Source organism: Alexandromys fortis, unplaced genomic scaffold (genome assembly GCF_014885135.2).
Source record: "Alexandromys fortis isolate MF-2015 unplaced genomic scaffold, M_Fortis_MF-2015_v1.1 scaffold_263, whole genome shotgun sequence".
Classification (NCBI taxonomy): Eukaryota; Metazoa; Chordata; class Mammalia; order Rodentia; family Cricetidae; genus Alexandromys; species Alexandromys fortis.
In genome coordinates, this window is record NW_026068165.1 from 1160757 (window position 1) to 1169920 (window position 9164).

General features: G+C 46.1%; 1 protein-coding gene and 1 pseudogene across 2 annotated transcripts; both read left to right on the forward strand.

The window, feature by feature from the left end:
• Positions 1-3373: 3373 nt before the first annotated feature.
• LOC126492090 (uncharacterized) lies at positions 3374-3469 on the forward strand (annotated as a pseudogene).
• An 856-nt stretch (positions 3470-4325) lies between these two features.
• On the forward strand, positions 4326-6436 carry Il23a (interleukin 23 subunit alpha). 2 transcript variants are annotated; one of them, XM_050128172.1, is made up of 4 exons: positions 4327-4942; positions 5311-5412; positions 5657-5797; positions 5900-6436. In XM_050128172.1, the coding sequence occupies exons 1-4, from the start codon at positions 4781-4783 to the stop codon at positions 6077-6079; spliced, it is 585 nt and encodes a 194-aa protein (XP_049984129.1). In that variant the 5' UTR covers positions 4327-4780; the 3' UTR covers positions 6080-6436. The 2 variants fall into 2 exon arrangements, with proteins under 2 accessions (XP_049984130.1, XP_049984129.1); XM_050128173.1 differs by lacking the exon at positions 5311-5412 and having other exon boundaries at positions 4326-4942.
• The last annotated feature ends 2728 nt before the right edge of the window (positions 6437-9164 follow it).

Consider the following 9164-nt stretch of genomic DNA (forward strand, 5'->3'; position numbering starts at 1 on the left):
CTGCCCTGGAACTAGCTCTATAAACCAGGTTGGCCTTGAACTCACAGGGATCCGCCAGCCTCTGCCTCTCGAGTGTTGGGATTAAAGGCGTGCACCACCAGTGCCCGGCTCCCAACTCCTGTTTTTAAAAGTCCTGTACAGGTAATGGTCCACACCTGCAATTCCTGCTTTCTTAAGGCAGGAGCAAGAGGACCCCACAAATTCAAGGCCAGATTAGACTACATAGCAAGGACACTAGGCCAGCTATGGCTACACAGTGAAGCCCTCTTTCAGCAAACAAATAGTATAAAGGCCAAATTGTGGGATGCCTGTGGAAGAAATTCCTCACCAATGATAAACTTTTCCAGCATTTCCTGGGCCATGGAATAGTGGGGACATACTTGTAATGACAATAATCCAGAGATAGAGGCAGAAGGATTAGGGGTGCAAGACTAGCTTCTGCTACATAGCAAGTTCCAATCTAGTCAGGGTTGCATGAAACACTGTTTAAAAACAACAACAACAAAAGCCAAGCTATGTGGGTTTGCAAACCCAACACTCAGGATCTGTGTGAGTTCAATGCCAGTCTGATCTACATAGTGAGTTCCAGGCCAGGGAAAGCTACACAGTAAGACCTTGTCTCAAAACAACAACCCCTCTCAAAAATGTCTTTCTTTTCAAAAGGGTGAAGAAAGCTTTTAGGATGGCACAGCCAGCAGGGTCCCTGCTGCCATGTGTGAGCACCTGACTTTGATCCCTGGGACTCATGGTGGAAGGAAAAAGTGATGCCCAACATCTGTCATCTTCACTCACGGACTGTGGCACACACATATAACACATTTCTGCACACATAAGAAATAGATACAGGGGCTGGAGAGATGGCTCAGAGGTTAAGAGAACTGACTGCTGTTCCAAAGGTCCTGAGTTCAATTCCCAGCAACCACATGATGACTCACACCCATCTATAATGAGATCTGGTGCCCAGAACACTATATACATAATAAATAAAATATAAAAAAAAGAAATAGATACAGCTATTTTTATGAAAGTCAACTGCTAAAGCATCTGTTTAGCACATGCAAGCACCTAGCAGGAACAAAGCCCGAGTTTAACCCCAGTGTTTCCAAAAACCACTCTGGGCTGAGTCTATAGGTCAATAGTTTAGCACCTGCCTAACATACACACGTATAAGAAGCTCTAGGTTCACAACACACACGCACACATGCACACACGCACAAATCCATCCATGTCTGTGTGCTCTCGCTCTGATTTCTCTCAATAAAAGCAAGTAGAACTTCATGCAAGAACATGAGGTGGAGGCAGGTGGATCAGTAGTTCAAGGCCATTCTCTGCAGCATAGTGACTACGTAGCCTGGGCTATGGGAAATTCTATCGAAAAAAAAAACAAAACCAAACCGTAAAAGGGGCAGGCAGGAGGACATAGGCACTTGGTATTCCATACTCATGGACTCCTATATCAAAATAGGAAATACCTAACTCAAAGGATCTCTGACATCACAGGTTCTAAGATTTAAATTTTCACACACAAAGCTAAGTGCTAAGAGGCTTCAACAGTTCCTATACAGAAATCTTGTCTAGAAAAAAAAAAATAAATAAACAAAAAGACCTAACAGATAAAACAAAACAAACAAAAGACTAAATTGAGGTCTACGAGGCTTAGTGGGGAACCTGATGCAGATCTATAATCCTTGTTAAATTAGGAAGTAGAAATTTAAAGATCCAAACCAGGTGTGGTAGTGCTCACACCTTTTTCCCTACAGGAGGCAGCTGAGGCAGGCTGATCTCTGAGTTCAAAGCCAGCCTGGTCTACACAGTGAGTTCTAGGCCACCTGGGCTACATAGTGAGACCCTGTCTCAAAAAAAAAAAAAAAAGTTCTGGGGATCTGATGAGAACACTTGCCTAGCGTGTGTGAGGCCTTAGGTTCATTCTCCAGAACCACAACAAATAGGGGAAGTGTGAAGCCAGTGGGAAAGATGTCTCTGCGGGTAGAGGTGCCAGCTGCCAGAGCCTGGCAACCTGAGTTCAGTTCCTGGAAAACACGCCAAGGTAGAAAGAGAAAACTGACTTGAACGTTGTCCTCTGATGTCCACAGGCATACTGAGGCACACACGCACCCACACACGTGGTAATTTTAAACAATTTTAAGCATTTTCTCTTTTTTTTTGTTGTTGTTTGTTTTTTGAGACAGGGTTTCTCTGTAGCTTTGGAGCCTGACCTGGAACTACCTCTTGTAGACCAGGCTGGCCTTGAACTCACAGAGATCTGCCTGCCTCTGCCTCCCGAGTGTTGGGATTAAAGGCGTGCACCACCACCGCCTGGCTAATTTTAAGCATTTTAAAAATATTTTATGTACATTGGTACTTTCGTCTTTCTTTCTTTCTTTCTTTCTTTCTTTCTTTCTTTCTTTCTTTCTTCCTTTCTTTCTTTCTTTCTTTTGTGCCTGTGTGAGGATGTCAGATTCCCTGAAGCTGGAGTTACAGTCAGTTGTGAGCTGCCATGTGGGTGCTGGGGATTGAACCCAGGTCCTCTGGGAGAGTAGTGTTCTTAACCACTGAGCCATCTCCCCGCCAATTTTTAAAAATAGAATCTGAAGGCAAGTTATTGGCACCATAGTTTTAGTGGTCTGTGTTAAATTACTTATCTCCGCCCCAGGCTCCCAGCTGTCATAGGCAGTATGTAGTATAATAACACTTACTGCGTAGAATTTCTTGTGAGACTTAGGTTAATGCACATAAAGTGCTTAGAGCAAGTGCACAGCAGAACTGAGAGCCGGCTGCACATTCGCCATTGTAATTACCCACCTGCGGGACCTTCAGCTGGACTGGGAAGCCGAGCATCCAGCTGGAAAGGCCTGTCTAGGAGTGTCTTCTGAATGTGATTTGCATAACGGTTGAGAGCCAGCTGACGTCAAGAGCTTCTTGAAGTCCTAGGTCAGCTGTAGCCTTGGAAATGGTCCAAGCTGCGAGACAGCCCCAGAGTCTCCCCACGGACCCTGCTTCCTACTCCACTGCTAAAGCAGCAGGAAGTGAAACAGCCCTGGGCCTACAGCTCGCCCCATCCAGCTCATCCCACCTCCCTTTCCTTATCTTTCCTTCACCTTTCAGCTCCTTTTAGGACTCTCGGGACATGGACCAGAGGTAGCAAAAGTAGAAGAGACACTACACAAAGTGGGGTGGACTCCCCAGACAGCCTCTCAATTCCCTTATTCCATTTCTGCCCATCCTACGTAGACGAACCATCTTTCCCCCCGAAGTGAGTCAGTCCTACGGTCCTGGCAATGTCTCTCATCTAAAGGTAGGCATACCTGCCACGGCATCCTAATGACACGTGAGCCAGAAGTTTCACTGCAGTTTAGAACAGTCCCGAAGGGTCCTTGCTTCTGCATGCCTTGCTAAAATCGGGAGGATACAGAGATTGGCATCCCTGTGCAAGGATGACATTCCAATCCGTAAAGCATTTTATATTTAAAAACTAGACTCTGGGTGGTGGCACACACCTTTAATTCCAACACTCGGGAGGTGGAGGCAGGCAGATCTCTTGAGTCTGAGGCCAGCGTGGTCTACAGAGTGATTGCCAGGACAGCCCGAGAGGGACCCCTATTGAGAACACGTCTCTCAGAGGAACAGTTAACTTTGAGAGCCTTCCGTGTGGTCGTCTACAGTCTCATTCTGATGTCCAAATTGTCCTGGGCCCCTCTGTAGGGCTGGGGCAATTCCAGCTCTAGACCACCCTCCCCTCCCACGTCCAACCTCACACTGTCAGTTGCTTCCCTGGATGTTGCGTCATGGACAGTGATGAAATCAGCCATCAGTGGATTTTACCCGTGGATGCAATAGGCTGCAAGCCCAGCACGGATCACTGCACTGCACCTTCAGCTGCCCAGAACTTGTAGCGATGTTCCAGCCATGGGGTAGGACGGGGTGGGGGTGGAACGTCGAAGTTGCATTTCCAGTCCTTGTTTCCATTGGTTTCCTGAAAAATCATTGCCTCAAACCCACAGAACCGTTGACAACCTTAGGCTAAGTGGAATGAGAAGCCAAGCGGTACCCTTCCCAGAGTGAGGGCTGGCACAGTAATGTCTTACCCTGCCCTGAAACGGCATCTCAGGTCACAAAGTACTTTCACGGTTACTGTTGCCTCCAAAAGCAGGATCACCCAGTGAAAAGAACACCCTTTCCCACGGTGGAAAAGAAGGCTTTGTTCTCAAGTAGATGGTATCATACGGGAACCAAAGTTCATTTCAAACTGAGCTCACCCTGGGATTTGGCGATGAATGAATGCTGTTTTGGTTTTTCCTCAGGCAAGAGGAAGTGAGGAAATCAGAGTGGGATGAGGTAAGAATAATGCCTTGAGAGGCAAAAATATCAGACAGATTGCACGGGAAGGAACTGGAGATGGCATGAATTGAAATATTCATTCCTTCCCCACCCTGGCTGCAGCCATCTCCGTTCCTGGAGAGCATGACACACGTCCCATCCTCGGCCTCTGGCCACAGCGACCTCACCGCTCATTTCCCCTGGAACCGAGGAGGCATACCTGGGCTCTCCACAAAGGGAGATGATGCAGGGAGGGGAATCCCACCTGCTCTGAGTCACCTGCTGTTAAGGGCGGGTCTTACAGCTCAGGGACCTTAAAAAGAGACTGCGAGACAAAGGGAAGAAAACAGGAAGCATCTTAGAAACCGGACTACAAGAGTCAGAATAAAAGGAGGCTGGTGGAGAGTCCACCAGGCCTGCTGCAGGTCACAGAGCCACCCGGATTTGAGAAGCGGACAACACGATGCTGGACTGTAGAGCCATTTTACTGCTGTGGCTGCTGCCCTGGGCAGCTCACGGCCGGACGGTGCCTAGCAGCAGCAGCCCTGACTGGGCGCAGTGCCAGCAGCTCTCTCAGAATCTCTGCACACTGGCCTGGAGTGCACATCCCCGAGAGGGACCGATGGTAAGTGTGAGCTCCTGGAGCCATGCAGAAACCTTCGCAAACCTTCGAAGTGTGAAGTGTGATGTAAGCTGGGTGGACTCTGGAGGGCTGAAGGTCGTCACAGAATGAGAGAGGACAGAAGATGAACTTCGGGGAGAGCCTAAGGGTCCATTGGAACGCAAAAGTTACTTGTGTTGCCGGGCAGTGGTGCATACCTTTAATCTCGGCACTCAGGAGGCAGAGGCAGGCAGATCTCTGTGAGTTCGAGGCCAGCCTGGTCTACAGAGTGAGTTCAAGGGCAGGCTCCAAAACTGCGCAGAAACCCTGTCTCAAAAAAGCAAAACAACAACAACAAAACCTTATCTCATCCTCCTTTGGCCCCATTCCAGGATCTGCTAAGAGAAGAAGGAGGTGAAGAGGCTAGAAATGACGTCCCACACATCCAGTGTGGGGACGGCTGTGATCCCCAAGGACTCAAGGACAACAGCCAGGTACCATCCAGATGATGTTAGTACATCTAGGGCAGGGGAGCAATGAGCTAGCATCATAGCGGCCCCTCGCTATTCCTGAGATGGTAAAGAACTGCCGTGGGCTTGAAGCCGGCCTGAGCAACCTGGCGTAGATTTAAGGCCACAGCCTGAGCTAGTGGGATGCTGTCTAAAGAAGAGGGAGAAAAGAAGACAGGGCACTGGAAAAGAGTGTCCACATGTTTTCATTACTTCCTTCTTTCCCTAGATGTGCCTGCAAAGAATCCACCAAGGTCTGGTTTTTTACAAGCAGCTGCTGGACTCAGACATCTTCACAGGGGAGCCTTCTCCACTCCCTGATGTGAGCCAGCTTCATACCTCCCTACTGGGCCTCAGCCAGCTACTCCAGGTATGAACCCGGGGTCTGGGGGATGGGACTAGCCAGTGTCTGAGACGGAAGCTGGGAGCTTAGTATTAGAACCCGTTCTGACTGTATCTTGTGTCCTTTCAGTCAGAGGATCATCCCTGGGAGACACCACAGAGGCCTAGCCTGAGTCCCAGCCAGCAGTGGCAGCGTCCCCTTCTCCGCTCCAAGATTCTCCGAAGCTTCCAGGCCTTTGTGGCGACAGCTGCCCGGGTCTTTGCCCATGGAGCAGCCACCCTAACGGAACCCTTAATGCCAACAGCTTAAGTATAGCACCCAGGTTCCCAGCAATGATAAGATCAATCTACCAACCCAGGCTTCTGTAAGCCAACAAGCTAACTGACCCATTAGTACTTTTGGTTGTTGTTTTGTTTTGTTTTGTTTGAAGGGCAGCTTTACTATGGGGGTGGGGGGACCAGAGCAGGTAGCTCCCTAGAGGAAGGAGATAGAGATGAGGAATAAAGTCCCACGGGAGCACATCAGGGAAGCAATGAGAAAGGCCAGAGCACCAGAAAAAGTGAGCCCAAGCAAGCTCGGTACCTGCCTTAGTCCCTGAGGACAAATGGCCAACGTGGACCGACTGTGATTTCACCTGGGACAAAGCTGCATATTTATTAACCCGGAAGGGAGATTTGGGTATTTATCCTTGTAACAGAAGTTTACAGGATTGTTATTTATTATATTTATAAGGAATTATGTATTTTTCCAATAAAGACTTATTTATGTGGCTCTCTGAGTCTAATTTCCCTTTCTTTTTTCTTCTTCCTTCCCTCCCTCTTTCTTTCTTTCTTTCTTTCTTTCTTTCTTTCTTTCTTTCTTTCTTTCTTTCTTTCTTGTTTTTTGAGACAGGAGTTCTCAAACCCTGTCTGTCCTGGAACTCACTCTGTAGACCAGGCTAGCCTCGAACTCACAGAGATCCGCCTGCCTCTGCCTCAACAGTGCTGGGATTAAAGGCGTGCGCCACCACTGCCCAGCTTTCTTGACTCTACTTTCTTTTTTTTAATTTATTTATTCTTATTTAATATGCATTGGTGTTTTGCCATGGGTGTCAGGTCCCCTGAAACTGGAGTTATAGACAATTGTGAGCTGCCATGTGGGTGCTAGGAATTGAACCCTGGTCCTCTGGAGCAGTCAGTGCTCTTTTTTGTGCATTTTTTAAAATAATAATTAATACATTGAAAGGAAAGGGAAGTTACAATCTGAAGAGGAACCAATGCATATCAGACCATTTCTAGAGTAAAGGCAAATATTAAGGCGACCACTTTTATAAGATTCAACCACAGTTTGTAGAGAGCGGACGAAGAGATCGATCAACAGTTAAGACCACAGATTATTCTTCCAGAGGGTCTTAGTTAAATTCCTAGTACCCATTGCAGGTGGCTCACAATAGCCTGTGACTTCAGCTCACAGGCATCCAATGCCTCTAGTCCATATGCACGTGGCACACACCTTCACACACACATAGCCACACAATTAATAAAAAAATGATTTTATACATTTTTATTAATAATTATTGAGCTCTACATTTTCTTTGCTCCCCTCCCTGCCTCTCCCTTACCTCCTTCAATCCTCCCCCAAGGTCCCCATGCTCCCAATTTACTCAGGAGATCTTGTCATTTTCTACTTTCTACTTCCCATGTAGATTAGATCTATGTAAGTCTCTCTTAGTGTCCGCATTGTTGTCTAAATTCTCTGGGATTGTGGTTTGTAGGCTGACTTTCTTTGCTTTATGTTTAAAACCACATATAAGCCAGGCAATGGTGGCACACGCCTTTAATCCCAGCACTCGGGAGGCAGAGGCAGGTGGATCTTTGTGAGTTCGAGACCAGCCTGGTCTACAGAGCTAGTTCCAGGACAGGCTCCAAAGCCACAGAGAAACCCTGTCTCGAAAAAACAAAAATAAATAAATAAATACCACATATGAGTGAGTACATGTGATAATTGTCTTTCTGTGTCTGGGTTACCTCACTCAAAGTAATGTTTTCTAGTTCCATCCATTTTCCTGCAAAATTTAAGCTGTTGTTATTTTTCCTGCTGTGTAGTACCCCATTGCGTAAATGTACCACATTTTCCTTATCTATTCTTCGATCGAGGGGCACTTAGGTTATTTCCAGGTTCTGGCTATGACAAACAAAGCTGCTATGAACATAGTTGAACACTATGTCCTTGTGGCATGATTGAGCATCCTTTGGATATATACCCAAAAGTGGTATTACGGGGTCTTGAGGAAGGTTGTTTCCTAATTTTCTGAGAAAGCACCATACTGACATCCAAAGGGGCTGTACCAGTTTGCATTCTCACCAGCAATGGAGGAGTGTTCCCTTTACTCTCCCCACAACCTCTCCAGCATAAGTTGTCATCAGTGTATTTGATCTTGGCCATTCTTACAGGTGTAAGATGGAATCTCAGAGTTGTTTTGATTTGCATTTCTCTGATGACTAAGGATGCTGAACATTTCCTTAAGTGTCTTTCAGCCATTTTAGATTCCTCTGATGAGAATTCTCTGTTTATGTCTGAACTCCATTTTTTTTATTGGATTATGTGATCTTTTGGTGTCAAATTTCTTGAGTTCTTTGTATATTTTGGAGATCAGACCTCTGTCTGATGTGGGGTTAGTGAAGCTCTTTTCCCATTCTGTAAGCTGTCGTTTTGTCTTGTTGACCATGTCCTTTGCTTTAAAGAAGCTTTTCAGTTTCAGGAGGTCCCATTTATTAAGTGTTTGTCTCAGTGTCTGTGCTGCTGGAGTTCTATTTAGGAAGTGGTTCCCTGTGCCAATGCATTCAAGTGTACTTCCCACTTTCTCTTCTATAAGGTTCAGTGTGACTGGATTTATGTTGAAGTCTTTGATCCATTTGAACTTGAGTTTTGTGCATTGTGATAAATATGGATTTATTTTCATTCTTCTACATGTTGAAATTCAGTTATGCCAGCACCACTTGTTAAATATGCTTTCTTTTTTCCATTTGCTATTTTTTGCTTCTTTATCAAAGATCAGGTGTCCGAAGATGTGTGGATTGATATCTGGGTCTTCTATTTGGTTCCATTGGTCCTCCTGTCTGTTCTTTTGCCAGTACCAGGCTGTTTTCAGTATTGTAGCTCTGTACTAGAGTTTGAAGTCAGGGATTGTGATGCCTCCAGAAGTTCTTTTATTGTACAGGATTTTTTTTGGCTATCCTGGGTTTTTTGCTTTTCCATATGAAGTTGAGTATCGTTCTTTTGAGGTCTTTGAAGAATTTTGCTGGGATTTTGCTGGGCATTGCCTTGAATCTGTAGATTGCTTTTGGGGAGATTGCCATTTTTACTATGTTATTTCTGCCTACCCAAGAACATGGGAGATCTTTCCACTTTCTGG